The sequence below is a fragment of the Falco punctatus genome, assembly GCF_963210335.1.
Source record: "Falco punctatus genome assembly, chromosome: 6".
Classification (NCBI taxonomy): Eukaryota; Metazoa; Chordata; class Aves; order Falconiformes; family Falconidae; genus Falco; species Falco punctatus.
In genome coordinates this window covers 73303617-73328356 of record NC_137585.1, presented here as the reverse complement: position 1 = coordinate 73328356, position 24740 = coordinate 73303617, and the positions used below count along the sequence as shown (strand labels likewise).

General features: G+C 36.2%; 1 protein-coding gene across 4 annotated transcripts in view; it reads right to left on the bottom strand.

The window, feature by feature from the left end:
* Positions 1 to 24740, bottom strand: part of HGF (hepatocyte growth factor) — a 72312-nt gene that overhangs the window by 16436 nt on the left and 31136 nt on the right. For 2 of the 4 annotated variants that reach the window (XM_080392271.1, XM_080392270.1), the window contains 9 exons: positions 14694 to 14868; positions 12584 to 12711; positions 10942 to 11044; positions 8838 to 8977; positions 6705 to 6743; positions 6136 to 6232; positions 3332 to 3406; positions 2595 to 2741; positions 1767 to 1873 (listed from right to left, as the gene is read on the bottom strand). In XM_080392271.1, coding sequence (XP_080248397.1) covers positions 1767 to 1873; positions 2595 to 2741; positions 3332 to 3406; positions 6136 to 6232; positions 6705 to 6743; positions 8838 to 8977; positions 10942 to 11044; positions 12584 to 12711; positions 14694 to 14868 — 1011 coding nt within the window. Of the gene's footprint in view, positions 1 to 1702; positions 1874 to 2594; positions 2742 to 3331; positions 3407 to 6135; positions 6233 to 6704; positions 6744 to 8837; positions 8978 to 10941; positions 11045 to 12583; positions 12712 to 14693; positions 14869 to 24740 lie in introns of all 4 variants that reach the window. The other 2 variants (XM_080392273.1, XM_080392272.1) reach the window with 2 other exon arrangements.

Sequence of the window (24740 nt, the reverse complement as noted above, 5' to 3'; positions counted from 1 at the left end):
TCTCCAATACTCACATTTTTGTCCATCCTCACTGTTACCATGCATTTGTCTTTTGGATTTCTTATACTTGCTACAAATGAGATTTTCAATAAATTTGTTTGGTGTGCATGTCTGTTCAGTTCTCCGACAAGATCTGGAGAAGTTTTTTGTATTAGAAGAAGGGGGTAGGGAACTGGATTTACTCTACAGTTCACCACCAGCTTGCCCTGTTACACCACAGAAGTCGGAAAAGTGAGCCTGGGAATATTGTTACTCCCGTTAGCAGAGCAAGGATTTTGCTCCCTGCCTTAAACATGAGTTAATGTGCAACAGTGCCTGCCATGGCCTAGGGAAGGATGTGTGACTTGAAAAACACTGTAGCAGAGCAGAGTTTTTCTCATTCTGTGCTGGCTCAGCTACACTGAATGACTTTGTGCCTGCAAGGGCAGACCCACAGCCTTGTGCAATCTCCATTCATCAGTGTGAAGGTCAGGAAGCAGGAGCCCTGTGGAGCTTACTCTTGTTCTACACGTCGAAGACAAGTCTGTACAAGCAGCAAAGATAAATAAAGGGCCTGGATCTGCCTGTTCCCTGTCCAGCCATCAAAAGAAAATGCCAAGCTTGCCCTTCACTGGCTTATTATCCTATTTTCTTGAAAAAAATGGATGTAACACTTCTTCCTTCCCTGACCAAGACGCTGTGAGCATTATAAGTAGTACATAAAATATAGTACGAAGTCCTTGGGTGACAGATTTTAAATATGTACTGTATTACATAACTCCACCACATTGGAAATTCCTTATCAGTTCTCTTAAGCTAAGCTTTCCTCTGATACTGCACCATGTTCCAGCCCAACTTCCCTGTCCCCTAGACAGCCATCCCCCCCCGGAGGGTGGCTAATATGGCCATGCTGGGAACATCAAAGGCAGTCATCTGGGACAGGGCTGGTACAGATTATTTGCCACTCACAAAGAAATGCAGAGTAATGGTTACAAGGAAGAGAGCCTCAGAATTACAGTTTAGTTTCTGCTCTGCTTCCAGGGCAGTGTGAGTATGTTGCTGCTGCTTACTCAGGGTCTGTGGCAAAATGACATTTGAGCACAGTAATTATTGGAGTAATTATTGTCAACTGGCAGCTATTAACTTTATCATCAACACATAATTAGCCAGATACAGTATTTACCAGACTAAATAAATGTCTGTTCTCCCACATACTTTTATTTACTTCACACAAAAACTGTGTTTAGCAAACATTAGTAAGGTTGTAAAGTCAAGTACTCAAAAGTTAGGAAATGCCAGACATAGGGCTGCCTGTGCATCCTTAGTTCACCACATTTGTGTCTGTTAATTATGTCTTTGATTACATGATTCCATATTAGTTTTTCCACAGAGCAGCCTACTTTGGAATACAGAAAGAGACAGCTCAAGTAGATGGATCTCAAAACGGGTTTAGAACTCTACAAACCATTTCTGCCATATTTTTTAAACATGTAGAACAATATTTTTCTCTAGTTCATTCTTTGTAATGCTTGAATCATTTTGTCTATCACTGGAACAAACAAACAAACAAACAAACAAAGATGCACTAGCAGAAAATATTTCATATTAAATGATCTTAGATAAAATGCTCAAAGATTTACAAAATTAGAAAAAATTTTGAAACTGTATTTCATAACAAAAAGTGTTGGACAACCGTGGCATCAGGCAATACCAGCAGCCTCACCTATAATGACAAGAGGAAGTAAGCTGTCAACGTATTCATTTAGTTTTTAAAAATAGTTTCTTACATCCAGTGTATCCCCATCCATAAACACTGCAGCTGGTCTTCTCTGGAATGGTACATCCAGAAATGGGCAATCGGATTATTTCTACAAAATTTGTCAATATGGCAGGTCTGAAAAGAGAAAACAAATAATAGATGTAGTGGATTTTACTTAACATTCTAAAATGTATCTTAAAAAATGACATTAAGTCTATTATAGACCACAGCAATTAGAAACTGTGCCAATTTTTTTCCTTTCTTTTCCATCTTTGAAGAATATGACGGATTTTTCTACCTATTTTTTTTTTTTTTTGCTACAGCTGTTAACTGTCAAAAGATTTCTTGAAATGCTGTCACCGCTTTTATGCTCTTTAACTTGGGTTTTCATCTTAGAAATAAGTAATGATGGCATTTCATTTGAATATATAGTTTTGCTAATATGGAGAAAGTTTGAAAGCTCATATATACACAAGGATCTCAGTTACAATCTGATGCTTATTCTATAAATTAAAACAATATACTTGTCAATGTGGGTTAGTTGGTTGGTTGTTTTTTAAAAACACAAACCCAACACTAAAAAAACCCCAACTCCCAACAAACCTAAATTGGGTAATCAGGGAAAAAAAAAAACATGTAGGCACAATTTTTTTCAGAAGTAACGTCTCTTTTCTTAGGAAAGAAGATGAACCTGAATTTCTGCATATATCAAGTAAAATTTCTTTCAATTCAAAGTTTACCCCATGGAGACATCATCTGCAGTATCAGACATAGTAGAGAACTCAATTTGCAAATCTTACTCAGGAAGAGTCTCATTCGTCACTTGAAAGTTCTGAAATTCATAATATCTACTAACCTGCTAAGTTTCAGTAAGACCAAATCTGACCCTGTGGGGCCATATACCAACTGGGAGATATTCAGAATTTGTCTGTGCTTTTCCTCTCCCTTTCCTTTGATATTGTGGACTCCAAGCCAGGCTTTGTAGTCTTTCAAATCTTTGTACCTAAATGAGGCAAAGTTAGTTAGGATTTTACTGAGTGTATAATAAAATAACTCAAAAACCTCTGCTTAATATGAATATGCTAGAAGATCTTAACTAATACTCTTCACCAGAAATGGGTTTATGCTGCCAACTGCTATTCCAAAATCAATATGCTCAGTTGTAAGTTTTTGGTCTGAAGCCACTACACAATTTTATCTTTAACTGTTACTAAAATCTATTTTTTTTCCTAATAGTATACAAACATTTAGATCCTTAAACAGTATGAACCTTTGAACTTTTTGAGAGTTGTCCAAGTTTTCTATTTTATTCTGTCCAGTTAAGCAGAAGCATGCGATTATTTTTATAAAGAGTCAGTTGTCTAACCATCACACTTGGAAAATATACTTCTATGTAAAAATAGCCAGAGGACTTTGAGATTGACAACAATGCTAACAGAAAATATCAAGGTCCCACAGGACTTTTATATCAGAAAAACAATGTTAAAGCCAAACAGGAGGGAAAACTGCTACATTTAAGTTGAAGAATTATTGTGTTGATAAGTTCCTGAAAATAGATGTATTTCAATATTGCAAAGCTACAGGCTACTGTACCGAGAAGGGAAACACTGCCTCGCTGTTAGAACCCATTCTTCCTTTATCAAAGTACCTCCACAGATATGTTTATTCCTGGGTAGGGGGGGAAAGAAAAATAAGGAAAAAACATTTTAAAAAAATATAATAGTATTAGTCTTTATGTAGTCAAAAAGTTTAAAGAGTACTTTTGCTCCCCATGTATTTTTGCTAGTGAAAAGTGGCTGACTGACAGCCTGTGAAAACATGTCTCTGTCCCTTTGCTCTACAGTTTCAACGCTTATAGTAACACAAGTTTGCAGAGATTTACTCCAATGTGTAAAAACTAGGAGGAAAGAGAAATTCAGTTATTCTGTTCATTTAGTGGTTGCAAAGCTGAATTTGTAATAAGACGCCTAATTAAAAAAAAAAAAAAAAAAAGGCAAGCTAATTCTTTGTAATAGGAACATTCAAGCAAGTCCCCAAACTGACACCAGATGTAAACAACATTTGGTCATTATTCATGTAGGTATTAGTCAGAGCATTGACCTCAAGGTGGAGAGTTCCTATTTGATTACAAACCTTATGAGATTTCTATCCCCACATACTTCAGTTGGAAACAATCTGCAATGTATGACATCCTACATTTGATTATAGAAAACCTGAAGCATAATATATCAAGTAAAATTAAAGCAATTAAGCATGACAGTTCTTTCAAAAATAAAGATGTCTGTGGAATGCAGATTAATTAGTTTCCTTCTTTGTGCCTCCAAAATCACATTTATTTTCTGCAGCTCTTTGGAAAGTGAATCAGAATTGTCAGCAATTTGGGAAAAGCTTAAAATCTCACAATTTATAAATTCAAATCACACAAATGTTGAAAGCTTTGCAAAGAACTGCTGGAAGGAGCCCAGACTCTATATGGAGTTCAAAGACAGCAGAATAACACAGATGCTTGCCTCTTTTTTTTTTTTTTTTTTTTTTTTTTTAATTGTATTTTGATTGAGGAACAAAACATCTGAGCCAAAAGGCTGGGTTCTTCTTAAAATATAGATTGTGCCCAGTTTTATTATAAAAATGTCACAATCAGGAGTACAAATGTGTTCTTCTATGTTATGTTTACATCACTAATTATCAAAAGGAATTTACAAGATTGCATCATCTGCTTTAGAAGATTGACTAGTACACATAGGAAGATTAAGCTTCTTACTTAAATGGGGGACAAATCCAGAGCTGATTCCATGAAATAGATGAAATTCATCCAAATATGCTTAAATATACCTGATAACAGAATCTGGATCAGATATGTAAGAAAATATATCATTGATTAATTTAAAGTTTAGAGGTGGGCCTTTGTTGCCAAATATGAGTACAAGTTTCTAAGTATCACTCAGCCTTTACCATTCAGACATGGCAATTTCATTTTGAGGTGTACAGTTAGTTTTTCGTAGAAAGTCCTGAAGTTATAAAGATACTTTTTTCAGACAACATTCTGTTTGCTTCCTTGGTAACAACACCAAACAAAACTACATTTTTATGCCCACATGGAATGTTTAAAAATATATTTTGCGTCTGGAGTATTCCAGGAATCCCATTTTTGTAAAAGAATCTGCACTTATTTAAGCACTCATCTACTTAATGGAATTTTGTTGCACAGCACAAAATAAAGGTTCAACTACCTTAACATTAGCTATTTAACTTTTTAGGCACCCAGACTGGATGCACCTTACCTGTCTAAAAGTTCCTCAAATATCACGGCTGCTTTAAAAACAGTGCAAAGATCAACTTTTCCAGAGAGTGATTCAGCCCATGTCTCTGATCGTTTAGTCTAGGAACAGAGTGATGTGCCTCTAGAAATGTCTTTCTGGACTATCCACTACACTTCCAGAAAGGTCTAGTTCTGATTGGATCAGATCTTATGAAATGCAAAGTTTACCAGAGATGGGAAGGGCCTCTCAAATTTCTCTAACAATAAAGCAATGTAGGAAATAGGGGGTTTACCTTTTCCTTTACTCCATTTTTTCATTTAAAACCTATTTTGCAACATGGTTTAAGAAGAAATGACAAATTGTAAGCTAATGGAAATGAGCTGTACTTCAGTCTGTACTAGCAGACAAAAAAGACGTGGGTTTGGGGTTTTTTCCATGATAGAAGACGCAAGCGATGTATCTCCTGTTATACATTAATGATTCACACTTCCAGCTGATGAGTTATGAACCAGAGTAATGAATGCAGGAAACAGTAATTCAGTGTTCTGGCTTTTACACAGTAGCAAAGTAAGATCTACCATAACGTAATACACATTTCCAGCTGTATATGTTAGGGTCTTGTTTTACAGAATGAAAAAGATTTCCTTATAGATCCTGCTTAGGTTTTTTAATACAGAATAAATTTTAATTGCATGCAATGATATAAGAAGACAGCTAAATTTGACATGGGTATAAATTCTGAAGCCAACACTTCACAACTAAATGCACTGCTGTTAAAGTGAAAATATTGATATGAAACTCTTTTTTTTTTTTTTTTTTTTTTTTTGGTAACAGTCTCTAAAATAAACAGTTGAATGCTGGATGCTAAGCCAATCTTATGAAAAGGTCTGCAGTAGCTAATCAAAAGTGCAGAATTCTATGAATGCTTTACAAGCCCATAAGTTCTTGATAATGAAATATATTTAACTGATGGAGTGAATACTATGAAATTGCCTGATGTTACAGGAATGCTGGTGTTCTGCTTTCACATAATTTAACTGCAATTTAGAAGTATTCTCATTATGGTCAATATTTTCTACAGTTGCAAAACAAGTATCCTAATAGATGTTTTTTCTTTCTAATCAAACTGATATTTACCTGTATGTCAAACTAACCACCCATCCTTCGTTAGTTTGTGTTGGGATTCCATTTACAACTCTCAAATGTTTTGTTGAGGCACAAGGAATGACAGTATCTGAAAGCAGGTCCAGAGATCACATTTTACTAAAAACAGCGGTAGGAAACCTGTACAGTTGCACATAAGGACCACAAGAAGGTCAAAATTTATTACAGATTAACTTTGCTGCACTAATGAAATATATTTCTAGAGCATCAAAACTACTTCAGTGAACCTGGATGAGTCTATATAAATATTCATAGAGAATATAAAAGATACATATTTAAATAGATTTTTCAGAGATTTACATAGCTATAATATACATTGAAAATCATTATAATTCACCACTGGCAGACAAGACAGTGAGAATAGATAAAAGAGTATAGTAAAGCTATTCTACATTTTCCTATTGTAAAAATATTTTTTCCCAAGCTGTATATTTTTTTTGTATCTTTAACTAATCTTTCTTTTGTTTCTCAGTTGGAAAGAAATGGGTAGTCTGAAAAGATAGAATACATGCACTGCACAGTACATCTGCAAAATTACTTACCATCCAAGCTGGTTGTAGTAGGAGTTGTATCACCTTCACCTAGGCAGACACATGAAATAGCCATAATACAAAATTAAAATGCATCTAAAAATTGAATGGAGTAAAGATAAACAGCAAATGGCATATTGTTAATTTTAATAGTTCTTAAAGTTTTAAACTTCAATGATTTCTTTAACACTCTGCAGAAGCACAGTTCGGTAAGGATTAACAAGAAGGCAGAATCTCATTCCAATAGAATGAAGTAAGAATTAAACATTTTGCAACAGTAGTTTCAAGCATTTTTTTTTCTTGTCTCAATCCTGAATACATTAGGCTATCTATCATGTTCAATTTAAATGTTCAAATAAGCAAATGCTGAAAAATTAAGTTGTGACTTTTCTATAAGCTTTCAGGAAATGTAGAAGTTGTGATTAAATCCAAGTCAGATTTAATGAAAATTTCTTATTTCCCTAAAATGTTTGAATCTTCAAAAGTCCTTTTGTATTGCTGTCAGCACAAACTTATCCTTATCAAAACCTGTCCCCCAAAATTTGGTTTGGTTCTTCCCTCCAGTCCAACTCAAAATACAGTTACAACAAAGTTGCTTAAACCTGGTTCTATGTTTTTGCCTTTAGTGAGGTCTGCAGAGTGACCCAGCATTATGAACTGGATGTACAGGTATAGCTACTGAGAATTTGCACAGGCAAAATTTAAAAAAACTCATCCGAGTAGATTTCCATCATCAAGTGATAAACAAATATACACATATAAAAAGATATACAGTTATATGCACAGTTAAATTTCCATGTGTATGTATACACATATACATTATGTGTATTTGTACTTATGCATGTGTGTGTGTGTATATATATATATACATATGCACACAGAGATAGATTAATATAAGCACTGCAGTTTGAGGAGACCAGTTAAAGGCAGGAGGTAAGTACACTTGGGAACTGCCAACATTTTTTCTGTACCAGTTGAGCTGGCTATCAGTACCTGAGTGAGATGCTAGTGGTTTAATACTAGTCCATTCAAGTTACAATTGTAAAACAGACATATTCCAGCTCTGGAGTTTGATTTCAGAAATCATAATACTGACCATTGCCACATACCCTACAAATATTTCCTTAGGAATTCATAGATCCAGTTAATAAACTTAGAGTGAGTGAATAAAATTTATGTTTCTTCAGCTGTCGGTCTTTATCTACACTGACACAACTAACCTTTTGCACAGTTTGTTTACTCTTCACATAGATGCCAAAATATCACCTGAGACTTCAAATATCACCTCTTAGAGGTGCTACAGTTCAGACTGTGAGGAAATGCAGCAGATTGCTGCTAAGAATGAATGTAACATTATCCCTAACCTCTAGAGATCACAGACATATGTTCAAAAGGTTGATTTACCATTTAAATGTTCTCCCAGTGTATTCAGCACAGCAATTTAGAAATAAGAATTGAAGAGAAAAAATTTGAACATAAATGTGAATTGCACATTTTTCGGCATAAATCTATTTTTTTCCACTGAATGATGGTTTATTACTGAATTCCCTAGGATTTTTAATTCTGTTTATTTAAGCTATTTAGATTTTAACATGCAACTTTGGAGATGTGATGTTTCTAATTATTGCCAGGAGTTAAATCATCCCATAAACATCCGAGAGCTGAATCTAATCTATATAGCACGTATACACTTCAACATATATATAGTGCGTTACCCCAACTTTACAAACACAGATCACACAAAGAGACTATGAAGCTTTTAGTACAGAAGATACCTGTCCCTGTGTTTCTTGAGGCCACAGACAGCGCTCTGACCACTAGAAAATTCTTTGTCTCTGTCCAGCCCTCTTTCAATTGCTAGATCTGATGGAAAATGTTTGCTCATCTATTATAGCCCTGTTATGCTCCTGCTGCATAAATAAGCCTTGAAATCTCCAAGCTGGTCAAGGAAAAAGGACCCCTTGTTCATATATTGCACAAGCACCTTCAGTCCATTCCTTCTTAATCATGCACAATTGATTCTTGATAGAATTATACATTTTCTGCTGCCACAAGTGACAACAGAAAGGTGTGCATACACATCTGACACCATGGCTTCACTGGGACTGCACAGTTGACAACGCCTGAGGCATACCAAGTACTCACATCGAGAAATAGGACAGTAATCCCAGGGAACGAGAGGATCATCTGTGTAACACCAGGGACCATGAAAATCATCATCTGGATTGCGGCAATAGTTTTTCTTCAGTTTACTAACATCTGGTTCTCTGAATATTTGTATATGCCTACAGGGAAAAAAAATTCAAAGTGCTGAAAAGCTTTATACTATAGCCTAAATTTTCAAAGGTTAAGTGTTGCATTGCTCCACATTGCAGTATTAGTTGATTGAGAAGTCTACAGGTCAGGGTTTAGGGCTGGTTGAAATCAAAGAGAAGATGAGACCCAAATATTTGCTGGATCTGGGTCCAACTTTCCTCCAGTTAGTATTTTAAGCACTGTGTCCACTGGACATCTGGGAGGTTTCTAGATCTCCCACTGGAGCTAAAATCCCTGGATACCCTCAGGCGGGATCATTACACTGATTAGAAGAATGTCTGTGCTGCCCTCAGTAAATCTGCAGGCCTCGCTGGGAGCCTAGGTACCTGCTCCCAGCAGATTAACAGCACAAGGGAGCACTGAATCTGCAAAGAAAGCTGAATCTTCAGCAAAGACAAACACAAGAAAGTTAACAAAGCTGAGCAGCAGGCAGAGAGAAGGATGAATGGCTCAGATAAACTGCAGCAATAGGTCAACTAAGTTGCAAACCTACACAAGGAAAGGTGAAATTTTGGGGTGCATATCCGAAGCAGGGAAAGTTGTTTATTTCTGGCTTGTCAGACAGAAGCACACAGGCTTCCTAAATTAAAGCTGCACTGCTCTTTTAGTTCATAACCAACCATGCATGCTGCTTCTAGCACATCCATAACCAAAGTAACTGCTAGAGTGAGACGGATAGCTTCCCAAAGAAGTTCCCAGATGGAAGATTTGTGGGAGTAAGAGAAGGAAGGCTGGTCTATGCTGATTATAAGAATGCAATTTCATCAAGCATCCAATAGGTTTAAACTGTCTCATTTGTGGCGATCTGAAGACTTATTGGAGTGCTCAAAAGTCATGATCTTAAACTTCTGCCTCCCTCACATGGACAGCACACTGGAATATATATGCTGCCTCCGACCCTGTGTGGGGAAAAACATATAGTCCAGTTGGTGAGTTCAGACAGTGCTGCTGAAGTCTTTTGCAACACAGCTTTCCCAAGGCTGACTTACCGACTTACACACCTTCACCTGACTGACCATCAAGTCAGCAACAGGAATCAGGGACAGCAAAATTCAGAGGGCAATGGCTGGTATGTTGGGCACTATGACTGTGGTGATCACGAGCACTAACTCAACAAGTACTAAAAGTAATATAGACACAGTCACATCAACTTCAGAAACTAAAGGAAAACAAAAGGAAAACTGTTTCCATCTGCACCACTAACATGTGTAATATTTCATACCTGGTAAAATTTTTGATGAATCTCTATGTGCAGTACCTGGAAGTCATTGTTCTTCTCACTCCTGAGATTTATTGATCTACTGTTCTGAACCAGCAGAGGCAACACTGAGGATCCAGGTGTGACTGGAAAAGTCTTGGAATCTCACAAAATTTTTTTTGTATATGCTGCTGATTTTACTTTAAAAAATAATGTGACTTGCCATTTCCACCACTTGAATATGAAGCCAAAGTAATGACAGACAACAGAAATTCCAAGTTGTTTTAATGGCATTTAATGTCAGTGTCATTAGATTGTAGACTCAAGGTTCAATATCAGGCTTGAAACCTGACCTTAGGTGATTTCAAGTCCACCCTCCTGCTTGAATCAGCATGAGCTGTGAGATCATATTGATGAGACAACCATATCCTACTTGATTCCTATTATCCTCTCATAGAACAAAACTTCAAGGACAAAGATGGGGTAAACCCGGCCAGTAAACTAAACACTAAAAAACATCCCAAAGACTGCAATTAGTGGTTAGCCTGACAAAGACATGTTGTGTAATATATTTAAACACTAAGAGAAAAAAAGAAAAAAAAAATAGAAGATACTAAAAGCTCCAGGGCATAAGGGCTATTTTAGAATCACTGGAGAAGAAAAAGAGATGCCATCTGGAGGCAGTATTTATTCAGGACTCGCTGAACCATCTCTTCCTGTTTCATATGTACACACCTACGTAAGTCTTCAATATTCTTGTCCCATGTGGAGCAAGTTAGCCCAAATCTTGTCTTGGATAGATTCCCCATGTAACTCTTGCCATTGCCACGATAACAATCTGAATAAAGAATGTTGAGACAAAAAGAAGTAGAGGGTGATTGTGCAACACTGAAAAGAAAACTCTTCCTTTCCATCAGTAATCAAAATCATTAAAGACAAGTATTATATTTAGCAAACACTATACCATATAAATCAGACAACTGTATAAATAAGAAAGGAAATGGGTAAAATTTGCCAAATTTAGATACATATCTCCTGCTTGAGGCCTTCATTCTCAACACAGTAGCATTTTAAATTTTGTCTTACTTAGATAAACTGGGAAAATTCCTTTCATAAATAGTTAATTCATGGATAATTTGGAAGAGCCACACAGAATGTTCTAGAAGTTTTCAGGAGCTGATTTATACAAAACAAAGTAAAAATACCCCTTTGTTTCTCCCTCCTCAAAAACTAGGCACTCTTAGCCCGTTTGAAACAACTTACCTTTGTATAGATTCTGGATACTGGCAACAGTATATAGTTCTACACTTAAGTTCTACTTTGGCAAAATCAAAAAATCAACATGAGTTTAATTGTAATGTAATTCAAAAATGTGCCTGTTTACCCCAGTAGAAGTCATGTTTTATTCATCAGCTTTTATCACAAGGCTTTATGAGATTTTTCAAGAGGATACTTTAAAATGATCACTACTGTAAAAACTTTTTGTATAAAGCATTTTATTTCATACTAATCAGTATTTTTACTTTTTGATAATTCCTGTTTTACAAAAAAAAATAGAATGAAAGTCAAAGTTTAATCCTTTCTCTGACATAACTCTTTCAAGTGCAACTCTTGAATTTAAGAGAAAATATGGCTGAAATTTAAAGATGGAGATCTTCATGTAACCTGATTAGGGTCGTAGGTCTGAGTTCTTAGCCTCAGTTGATGCTATGATTGGCATCAGTTCTCAGTATGCAATCTCCTTAGAGTAATGTGAAGAGCTCATAGGAAGAACAATGTTTGCTTGAAGACTCAGAGTGGACTTTACAGGCAGAGGTGACAGCTAGAAGATAAGAGGCTATATGGGAAGTCCCATGTGGGGTTTTTTTCAGCTCAACTCCTTTTAGACATGGGGGTATATGGAAAAAAAAATTAAAAATCACTTTTGGTGGCCTCATATGTAATTATAAAAGGACTGTGAACCAAGGAAATAATCTCAAATCACTTTTGGTGGCCTCATATGTAATTATAAAAGGACTGTGAACCAAGGAAATAATCTCAGCTCTGGAAAAATGCCTTTCAAACTAAGAAAGGTAAAACAGTGGAGCAGATCTCCAGCTAATACAAAATGGCACACAGATTCACCTTGTCTAAAAATCAGATCCAATAGCAAATCTTTGCTTCAGCTTTCCCTGCTGGAATCGAAATATGAACTGAGAAATGAATCTCATTTACACCATGATGAATCCCAAGTATGCAAATAAAGCCAAAGCGGAACTACACAGGTGTAATACAGATGTACTGAGTCCAACTTCTTCAGTTTTTAAGCCTGCCTATCTGCCATTTGGAACAGTGCAGCATTCACTTATAATCATGTTATTGCCTTTCCCTCTGTTACCTTGTTCATTTGATACATCACACTTAGGAATCTGGGAGCAATAACCAATACGGATGTTTGGGTCAGTGGTAAAACACCAGGGTGATTCAGATCCATCTGGATTTCGGCAGTAGTTCTCCCTCAAATCCCTATAAAAATAAATATGTTAGCTCACACAGGGATAACCTAAAACCATTGATGCATTCTATTGCTTTTTATTATGAATTAGCAATAATATAGGCTCCTTAAGGTCTGTATGTTACTGATCAGTGTCAAGTGCAAGGAGATTAAGAGCCAGTAAGAACACAGCATCCAGAAAAAGATAGCAATTGTACAAAAATATGGTTATGGGAATTAATTTTCAGTGGACGTATGTTTTAACTGGATACAAGACATCATTTGAAGATTAACAACATTTTCAATGTAGCTTATTTTTATTCAGGATTCTCCATCAAAATTTGCATGCAAGCTCACATTGGATACACCTGCAATCCATTACAAGTGCTTTTAAACACAAAGATTACTGAAGTGTTTAAAATTCCCTGTACTTTGAATGGTTCTGCTGAGTTTAGAGAAACAGTTCTGTAGACCGTCAGCAATTCATTTAAGAAACTGAATCTTGGAATACAAAAAATGTATGTTGAAATTCTATACAGCTGTTACCTTTAAAGTAAAAGTTAGTCACAAGGGAACATCTTTATATGTCTCTTGCAGCTTGCATGAAATAGTCAAACCTCTTAAAACCTAAGTTTTATTTTCCCATCTCCTGGCAGCTGTTGCCATGTTCTGTGCATCTCCATATTTCACTGTATTTTTCCATCTGCAGCACTTACTGATAACAGACTATTGAAGAAATGGGCCTAATACTGTAATTCTAAGTTATGTGAGTTTTGATCAGTAGTACCAGCAGTTCTGTTGATTTTACTCAAGCTATTGGCCTGAATAGCCACTATGCTCTCAAGCATCAGTGTAACCAGCCATCCTAATATTCTTAGACCCTCTACACTGCTAGGAACATTGTTAATACTGCATGAGGGCCTAATCCTGCAGCAATATTATGTAGGTACAGTACAAATTAGTTTAAGTGACAGTTTGTCTGAGAAAAAACTGTAGTATCAGGCTCAAGCAATAACTTCCAGGTAAATTCAAGGTGGTCCTGAGATTGACAGAGGAGGCTCAGGATCAGTCATATTTTCCATTACAATGATAATTGTTACATTTTCAGTAGATTTGTTACAGTGCACAGTATTTAATCAATAAACTGAAGAGTAGTGAAGGGATTAAGACAACAAACTTAACCATTTTGCTCACACAAGCTGTTGTTAAGAGAGATAATCTGAACTGAGACAAGAATATTTTATTTGCCTTGAAAGAACCATACTAATAAATTCCAGCACAAGTCCAGACTGCTATTTAGCCATCAATAAAGACATTTAGTACAAAATGGGCTTTGGGTCCATGCTGGTCAGCCAGGTTTCTTCTATGCTTAGTGAAAAAAAGAACTGAAAGACTGTGGCTAAGGTAACTGCCTAAAATAAGTACATTATTGACATCCTGAGAGTTTTTGAACTATACAGAAGGGATAGATGACAAGTAAAAGCAGTCCTAGTCATGCAAGCACATTTATTAATGAGATAGAAAAAGGATTAAAAAGATGGAAAATAAAAGAAGTGTTGTCAAATATTAAAAATGTAAAGTATTGTCAGGGAGATTACGCTTAGGTAACATTTAGGACATATTAAGTTAATGTCAGTAACCAAACTGCAAATGAGTACTTACCTTCATGAAAGAAAAACAATAGTAATGTACCAGCACTATTGGGATTCGGGTCCCAGTCTGGAAAACATCCATACACTTCACAATTGATTAAAATGGTGAATACATGCTTGAAGAAAAAGTTCGTAAAAATCCCTACAGTTTCACACAGGTTCATCTAGAACTAAAACTTTAAGATCTGAAGAAGTGATTTTCCCATGTTCAAATGGTCTCCAGCATCAGCAAGTAGGACGAAGGTACCAGGTTGCAGAGCAGGAACTGGGATCCTACAGTCTACTTAGGCAGCATGAATTTCTAAACATTTGAAAACTAAGCTCTTTTCCCACTGCAGTGATATCTGCATGTCTCTACTCACTTGCACTTGAAGTTCTCTGGAGTAATGTTGTGCTGGTGAGGAAACTGGGAGTCCCACCTCTGGCACTGGATTCCACTCCATATGGTGTTGACCGTGCCACGGTAACCCTCACCCTGTCCTTGAATGCATGTTGTCATCTCAGCTGCCACCTCCGTGCTGTTCATGATACTTTCATCTGCAGACCCAGAGAAAAAGTGCTGTTTCATTTTCTTAAGACTGAGCCTGGATAGGATTTCAGGTTTGAACTCTATATTGCAGTTCAAATCGTGGAGTTCTTTGGTGAAATTGCCAATCTGATGTCTTTTACAGAATACTTTTCTCCTCTTCACATTTACATCCATGAAATCAAAAGAGGTGTTAGACCTCATGCTAGTTTATCCACCTGCAGACAAAGAATCTGCAACATTTAAGAGCTTTTGTTTAGTGAGACACCTGGCCTATGCTATACCATCGGAGGTCAGGAGACACTCTTGGTTACTTTTTCCAGTTCAGCAAATATTTTCTCATTTGCTTAGCTTAACAAAACTGAGTGACCACCCATGTGCACACTGTTAAACATGTTCATACATGTTTGCAGGATTAAAATACTATTGGTTTTCTCCAAAGAATTAAAGAATTCCCAGAATATTTTCACAGGAAAAAAGATGCAGATTAAAAAAAAAAAAAAAAGGGGGGGGGGGGGGGGAGGAAGATAAATCCTATTATAATGTGCTAAATCCTCCTTGAAGTTTCTCTTTTTATACCTCATATAGTTAGAGGGGTGAAAAAACCAAGCCAGCTTTTGGAAATCAAAGATCAGTATTCTCTACAGAGAAACAAATGTTTTAAAGACTAACAAATTCATCAGACTCAAGATCTTTTACAGATGTTGATATACTCTGCATTCACCCTGGTGTGGGCCGTCTTGAACTAAATTCAGAAAAACAGTGGTTTTTTAAATGACTCAGTCACATAACTTGAAAGTCTTTTTGTATTTCTTAGGCAATTTTCATAATTGCAAATTAATGGCACAGATATTGCATCAGATATATACAAAGTAGTACAAAACTAAAGACACTGCAGTAAGAACAACACTTCTACAATGTCCCCAAAAACTCCCAAGGTAATATTTTTGTAAGTAACTGCCCATCTGATCGTAATTGCTATTGCTCACAACACTAATTTTATTAATTGCCTTAAAAGTATTAATTGCTAACAATAAGTATGTCAATAAAGCTTCTAAATTAGTATTCCTCAAATTGACCAGTGATTAGAACAGTATTTGTGTGTTACTCATAATACAGTTCATCCCTGGCAACTTAAGCCAGTTCTATGAACTTGCAGAGAATATGGATCTTAAGGAAACCAAATGTCATAACAGATGGGTTTGGATGATTTGCTGTCTAATCTTCTACATTACAGATCACTTGCCTGTCAGTTGATAACATCAAGTTGTACAGCTGAATTATACATTCAGGCATTAGAACAGACTGCCCAGAAAGGTGGTGGAATCACCATCCCTTGAAGTACTTAAAAAATGTGTAGATGTGGTGCTTAGGAACACAGTTTAGTGATTGCTTTGGCAGTCCTCGGTTAATGGTTGGACTTGATGATCTTAAAGGTCTTTTCCAACCTACGTGATTCTATGATTCTCTGATTTTATGATTTCTCCATGCTAGAGCAAAATTCCCTTTCTCTCTTCATCTGGTTGATGTTCTTACATCAGAGTTTCACAGTCAAATTAATTTCCTGTCCTTCCTTCCCAAGGTACTTTGTCTGCAAAGGTTGTCCTGTTCCAATGAGATTGTGAGTTCCAAGCTCATTCCAGCGCCAAAAGGACATGACAATGCAAATATCATGAACAGGCTTCTTCAGGCTGACAAATACACCCTTTCTAGTGGATTCATCAAGCAGGCTTGCAAACTAGTAACTATATTTTTAATCATTATTGCTCACTTTTAAAATAAATTGGACAACAAAAGGACAAATTCATACCTCTAATAAAAATACATAGCTGCATATTTCAGTTTTCCATCATAACTATTATATGAAAACAAATTGGAATTACATTCTAAAACAGCTCCTAAGCTGGAGCTATTAGGACTGAATATTGATGTGTCACATTCAAATACATATTAGTGTTTTTAAAAAATACATGCAATGCTTTTATTAAACATGAAAGATATGTGGTCTATAATTTGGAAAAAAAGAACAGTTACCTGTCATGACAAATTTCAGCATACATATGCCATCTTGGCTGCATAATATTTCCTAAGTAAATCAATAAATCACAACTATATAACTCTAGCAAAAATTCTTCTTAAACAATAGTAATAATGCATAAAAATTCAAGTGAATACAAGCCATTACAAAGACTTTATACACAAGAAGTTATTGTTTCAACTGTAATGAACTGTACAGCACATCTACTCTGTGCTCAGTCATACTAGGGAAAACGTAATCAGGATGTAAATCATGTGTATTATGTATCACATTCCTGAAATGAAATAACTAATGCATTGATTGATTGAAGCAAGGCCATAAAGTCATTTTGTAGAGCATTCCTTCTTATACACCCATAGACACACAGCTCATCACTAAACCTTACACTATGTGTCTAGACAGTGACCTCTATCTGTAGATCAGATTTTACAACAATTTGTCAGTATCAAAATATCCTATTTAAAGGAACCTGACAGACTGAACTTTCACATTGTCATGAATATTTGCACAGCCAAGCCACTACTGGAATGGCTTATATTATAACAGCTAAGAGAGAAATGATTTCAAAATGTGCAATGTATGATGGATTATCTGCTACTACTACTTTGTGGCAGGTCTCAGTAAGAATCCTAGTGATGAAAAGGATCATTCAAATATTTTTATTTGATTTAATAAAGCAATTCTATCATTCCAGAAGCCCACAGAACCCTGCTCAAACTCTTCTTGCTATCACCTGCATTTCCTACTAATGTCTACTTTTCAAACACAAAAAACGAGACTCCAAAATAGTTTTTAAACTTAATTCTGAAATTTATTTCTGAAATTCTGAGGGCTTGTACCTTCAGAAACAACCTTTCTTATTCTGGCTCTTCAGCCTCACAGAAAGCCCAAAAATTATCAAGAGGCTCAAGAAATCCTTCATTCAGTCGGTGATTTACACAGACAGGCATGATGGGAACAGTCTCCCTGTTTATGCTAATGAAAGGTGGGCTGGGTGCGCACAGGGACATGCAAGAGCCTGAGGAGCAGTACCCGTCTCACCAGGCATTACAGAGATGCTCTGCAGACTCTAAGGCTGTTGCCAAACTTTAAGAAGTACCCAGGTTGTTCAAGCTTACAACTTATATAGTCATCTCCATTCAGTGTTTTTTTCTTTAGGCTAATTGCTCTTGTCACCCACATAGTCAATTATCTAAAGTTTAATAACTCTGAGTATGAACATCAGATGTGCAGAGCACTGGTGAAAGAGCCCTGAGACAAGACTCATCAGTTCTCTTATAAGGTGCAAACAAGATCAAGCTAACAATCAGTAAGGCTGAATTCCCATCCTTATCCTAGCAATTCCTCTCAAATATAAATTAAAACCTGCAACTCCAAAGGCTTCGTCCAGTGAGAAAGACTTCATGAATTAAGTTAGAAGATTAATCTAAATTCAATAAGCAATACTCACTATGCAGGCGAGTACTTTAATTCCATCCTAGAAGTACCCTTTTTGTTGTTGTTCCAGTTCAGATTTTATAGCTCTGAACTGAGATAAAGAATATTAATTATTAATTAAATGTTGCTCATTATTACTGTATGAAGTTAATGTGAACAGAAGAATTTGCTAATTTTCTAGCAGCATTTTGTTACTTTTGAATTTTGTTGCAATTTTTATTATTTTATTATTATTATTCTGGATGACAAATTAACCATGAAATTCAGACAGCTACTTAAGGATTTCCTGTTAGTAGTATCTCCACCTTCACATGCTCACTCTGAAATCCCCAACCAAAGTGCAATAATGCAAAGTTTCCATCTTTTCCATAAACCCCTCCTTATTTTGATACTTTAAATATTTAAACTTATTAATAAGGGCCAGCTCACGTATTCATAGATGCTTAAGTACAGGGATGAAACACTATCCAGAACTTCATCTGTAAAGCCACAGATAGTCTTGTCTGTTCTGGTTCTCACAGTAATGCCAGCATGAAGGAATCAGCAGGGGCCCTGAGTCATTCAACAGCTGAAGTAATCAGTTAGAGTACTAACTTTAGTATTCTAAAAGTGAAGTTTTTAAACCAAACAACCTAGAAGAAAATCCTGCACAAATTTTAGGTCAGTGGTGGAACTCTTACTGACATAAAAGAAGGTAGGTATTTGCTGAAGTATTCTGTTCCTTCATAGTAATTCTATGTATTTTTGGAAAAAGATATAGTTGGAAAAGAAGCAGAGTCCTAAATTACCTCATCAGGAAAATTCCCACTTTTGCTTACATTGTTACAATGTCTTTCATGGAGTGTCAGTCAAAAAAAAAAAAAAAAAAAAAAAAGTGCCCTGATTTGTAACAAAATATTTTTAAAGTAGCTTTTAAACATGCCTAACTATGTAAAGAAAGTGTTCTAAACACAGCAAAGTCCTCATTAAACATGATCCACGTAATTCTGCAAATATCAGTAAGAAACTTGAAAGATGTTATGGGGAGAAGCTGCTTATTCTGTTACACTGTCTCCAGACGTCCCTACCTCAAGCAATAACATCTACAGTTCTGGGCAGTATGATAGTGGCAGTTCTTTTCTTTCCATGTTTCCTTCAACATACTATCTCACAGTACATGACACGTGGAGGGAAAAAAAATCTCATTAATTTCTAGTGTTTCAGGGGGTGTGGGTGCGTGTCCATAAAAATATATGAGAAAGTGAAGAAATAAATTAGACCCAAGCTCAAGAATCACAGAACTGAAGAACTCACTGTCACCTAAAACCTGCACAATCAAGTCCATCTGTCCTTGAGCACAGAGAGATCTTTCCAGGTTATTCCAGTATCTACAACTAGACTTTAAATCTGAACAAATATAAGTTTAAAACCATTTACAAGAATCTGGATCTCTTCAGGTTCAGAGTTCTTAAATCTTACTTTCAAAACTATCACAGAAATGATGAAAGGGATCTATGAAAGATTCCTTTTGAGGAAACGCATATTAAGCCCTTACATATCCAGTGACTGCTGGACCCCCATGTGAAGTGAGGTGTAAGGTAACACTTTTATTAACTACTAAATATCAGTCTGTTTTCACTGCCTCCTTTCTACAAACAATTTTACCTTACACAAATGTTAAGCTTAAACTGAGTGGCACATGTTTGTTTACATACTATGATTCAACAAGTAACTCTTTAATCAGAACTTCACATTCAAATGGACAGTTGAAATCTCTGCTTCCAACAAATGAGTAATCTAATATTGACTTCCCAAAAGTCCTAGATTCTCAATTTTGCTATTTCATTACTTGCTCTTTCCCATCAAACCCAAATCCTATTGAATTCTCTCAGGGCTTTCCAGGCTGCAGTTGCTGCTGCCTGTAGCCTATGAGTACTGACAGCAAGGGCTAAATCCATGGTAAAATCAACTGGGTTGGTTGGAAATCAGGTAGGCAGCAACCACTGTCCCTACCATAGTAATTCCATATAGCTCTGCAGCTCTCAAATGATTGACATATGTCGCTTCATTTCTGGCCCTCAGCAGTTCTCTCATAGCCCTATAGCTCATCCACAGAAATGCAGCTATCCTTTTTCTTTTTTTTTTTTAAAAAAAAAATTAAAAAAGTGTGTTAGTTCTCAACTCCTGTCTTCTCTGTAGTCCATGTCCTCATTCATGCCAAAGTAAGTAATTTTCTTTTTTTATATACTTGCTGTCACTGCTTCCATTTCTTCATTTCATCCTACACTTCTTTTTTTGCTGTTATAGTTGTCCTTTTATCCTCTCTTCTAACTAAAAATTGTCTCAAGCCAAAACCACAGACACATATGTGAGCAACTTCAAACCAATCCTGAGGTCCCTGAAGTCTTAATCCAGATCCAATTTTTGCAGCTTGAGCCATCTCTAATCCCTAATTGCTCCTGTCATCTCTTTCTCACAGCCCTGGCTGTAAGCCACAATGTTTTATGCTGCTTTCTGTGCTTGGAAATAAAGTTACAATGCCCTCCTGTCTCTTCAGTCTTAAAAACATATTTATTTTCTGAACGCTTCCTTCCACTGACTTTTTCACCGAAAATTTTGTATATGAGCTGTTGTCAGCATTTTGGCTATAGAGCATACTAGCACTCATGACATGTAGCAAAAGCCACAAGCAGCATGCTGCCTTGTGGTCACTCCCCCAAAGAGAGGACACCTACGTTTTTGTATATAGTCCAAGGACTTGGATTTGCAAAGCATTTTTTCTAATTAGTATTTCTTGTAAAATATATAAACAGTCCTCAGCCTAGGAATTAAAAACCTGTGTGAGAATCCAAACCACAAAGCTATAAAGACATATAACTCATGATGTTCTCTTTTTAGTGAGATTGCACACAGCCACAGCTTCAGAAAATGGAGCAGCCATTGAAACCCAGAATGGCCCAGTGTTTTGGGATCCCTGCTAGGAGGTGGGGAAACCATTTTTCTACATGCCTCAAGAAAAACAGAAAACTGAAAACACGGCTTTGAGATTTTGAGTTGGTATTCTGGTCACCAAGCTGGTGATACAACAGTAATATCAGCAATAAACTCCTTCTCTGGGTTATAAAGGAAAGCACTAAGAAGCATCACATCCATCCTATGTAGAGGGCAGTACCATACCTATGCTAAACAACCTTTGAAAATATCTGCCGGATTAAGCACTTTCAAGATCACTATTTTTGTATTCTTCTTCACATAGATTGCTTTAGTAATTTCCAAAAATCTACAGTTTTCTGCAGTGAAAATACAGTTTTGCATCTGAAATTTTCACTGCTCTTAATATACCTTCTAACTGAAGATGAAAAAAAGAATTTGTAGACAATTCAGTCAGTGTTTACCTAGAAATGAGACAAAAGGCTCTCTCATCACAACATTAAAATCATTACATTGTGGACTGTTTTTTTTGAACTTCATTTGGATGATTACTTTTCCTTCAGGAGTCTAATTGTGACTTGGGTAGACAAAGGTGACATTACAGTAGTCTGCAGATCTCCCATCCAACTATTTTATAAAGCTTAGGCCAGACTGTAGATACTGAAAGTTGCATGGACTGTAGAGCTTACGTGACCAACAAAGCCAGATGTGAATCCTCAGAACACTGACACATCAGCTCAGGAAATGCCAAAGGATAAAGGTTTATAAAAGTTGCATTTGTGAAAGTCAGCTGTAACTCTGTAACTTTGGAAATTTTTTTCCATAATAAAACCACTTCTATCAGAGGAAAAGAACAGATCTAGTATGCTACATATGATTAATATATTATCTAATAATTAGATAAATGCAGGAAGCACAGTTTAGTTAAAAAAAAAAAAAAAAAAAAGGCAAACAAAAACCCAAACCAAACCAAAACCAACCACAAACCAAAACTTCAAAACAACCCCTAATTTCATGAATTGACTAAAAAATTGGGAAGGTAGTTACAGAGCTAAGCAAGACTGTTTACAATGGGAAAAGACTGATCTTTCCCCAAGACCAAACATTATCAATAACTCCAGGTACAATTGCATGAATTAATACTATAGCTCACAGGCAAGACCTTCAACATGGGTGCGGCTTCACGGGTGCTTGACACAAAATAAGCAGTAGTCCTGTTGAGTTTCTTCTGTCTGGAGGATCTGATCACAGACATTGCCCAAAGTAGCAAAAAACCCTTACTTTTTTACAGTGTAATAATTTTTCTAATTTTAACTACCTATATTGGATTTATAATGACATATGATAGTGCAGAATAAGTTCAAATACTCCGCATAGGGAAGTACATTAAGAGTATTCTTACTCAGCCTTTGGATTTCAAACACTTGACTAATTGATAAGAAGTGACTGACACTCTAAGACATTATACTGGCCTAAACAAAGAACAAGCAAGGAGAGAAAACTGAACTCTTGCTGGTGGAAGCAGAGAACACAGCATAATTTGGTTTGGTAAGCATTCCAGGTGAAGATGGTGAATGCCCTGCTTCCCCCTTTAGTTAGCAAATGCTCACACATAAAGGTTCATGCCAGAGCCATTCCCTCTTCTCTCTCTGCCCTCAGTACTTATATACATGCTAACTTTATAGAAAAAATACAAGATTACATTATGGAAACACTTTCTGTAAGATTCACGACTGTGTCTATTTTATCTGGTATTTAGAAACCCAAGTAATGTTTTACATAACAACAAAAAATACAGTGAACCCTGAAAATTAAACAGTCATTAAAAATAACTCTTTTTATGCTTATTATTTTTCTTGTCCCCCCCCCCTCCTTTTTTTTTTTTTTTTTTTTTTTTTTAATTCTCACGTAAACCCAGTTCCAGGAGAGCTTTATTGTTCTTTTTAATAGAATCTAGTCTTTTCTTTTATCCACTTCCCAAGAAAGACAAATTAACTTTACAATGACATAAGCCTACTGGAGTGACACTTAAAGCTAGATGAAAAGCAGAGTGTCTGATTTTGGGGATTTTTTTTAACATTTAACATCAGTCAAAACTGAAGCAGGACAACAAAGGAAATTGTAGTTTCCAACACTGCAGATCTAACCGAAACTGACTTTCTCATGAGCTAACATGACACTGATTTTCACTGAGCCCTTTTAGAAGCTACCCTTTGCCTCTCCTTGACAGAAAATCAAAAATACTCTTTTCCCCTTTTCTGCCAGTTTTGCTGGGGGCTCCGCCACAGGGCTGGGGCACATGAAGCTGACAGGCTTCTACAGTATGGATTCAGTTAAAGTCATGCCTTATTTTCAGAAATTGCCTTTTTTTTTTATTCTTCCAAAAGATGTTATAAATAAAGTATTTTGAGTAAAAAGAATAAAATAATCTGCCTAGGTATTATGAAACTGCCTTTAATATCATGCTTGTGCATTGGTTATTTCACGTCAGTTTACTAAGGGCAAAACATTGGACCCCAAATCTGGCAGTAAGAAGGATGGGACATAAGTAAGATGGGAGATAAGAGAGAAGACTATCAGTTGTAAATCCCACAGGCTGTGAATGAGGCAAGCAATATCAGGGGTGCAAATCTCAGTTTCCTGATTAAAGCATGTCCTAACAAAACTTAACGCTATCATCTGCCTCAGCCCCAACATTACCATGAGTGTCTAGAAAAATCGGTTTACTCATGTTCTCAAGGGAGGTCCAGTAGTTTTACATTTCTCATTGCCCCTGTACTGCTCATTTAAGACATTAATTATCAGTAGAACAGAACTTTCAGAGCTACCAACACAGTTAGGAGGATATAGGCTTTGAAGATGGAACATGAAGATGGAAAATTCTGAACTAAAGCATCTCAAAGTGGGCATCCAATATTTTTACACCTTAATGTCACTTTGATTCTATTCCCTGTCTGTAAAGTGAGGATAACAAAACCCGGCATCTTGTAGTTGACAGATAAAAAGAAATTAATTGCCTGTGGAGTGCTTTGATACTGGAGTACTGAATAACACAGAGAAACCCATGAGGAAATTAATAATTCTGTCTTCAGCACAAGGCTGAACAGTGTGTAGGAACTGAGGCCTAGAACTGCACAACGTGCAAGAGGAAAACAAAGCAATGAATGGTTGTTGGAAAAGGAGCATCGAGTAGGGAACGTCCACATGCACCTACTCCCAAGTTGTAATGCAGATGACCAGCATGGCCAGACTAATACTCTCTATATAGAGAACTTCATGATAATGTTGCCTCAGTTTTTTTAGTTCTTGATATTCCTACATTTTAATGCAATTTCCTATACATAAAATATAAACATAATCCAGTGCTAAGTAATACACAACTCTTATTTCCTGTCCAGATTAAACATAATGTCTTTATAGGACATCCTCTTTCAAAGCTATGTTTTAAAAATCAGTGAAGGGCAATGAATGAACTAGCTGTGGTCCTACATTGCTTGA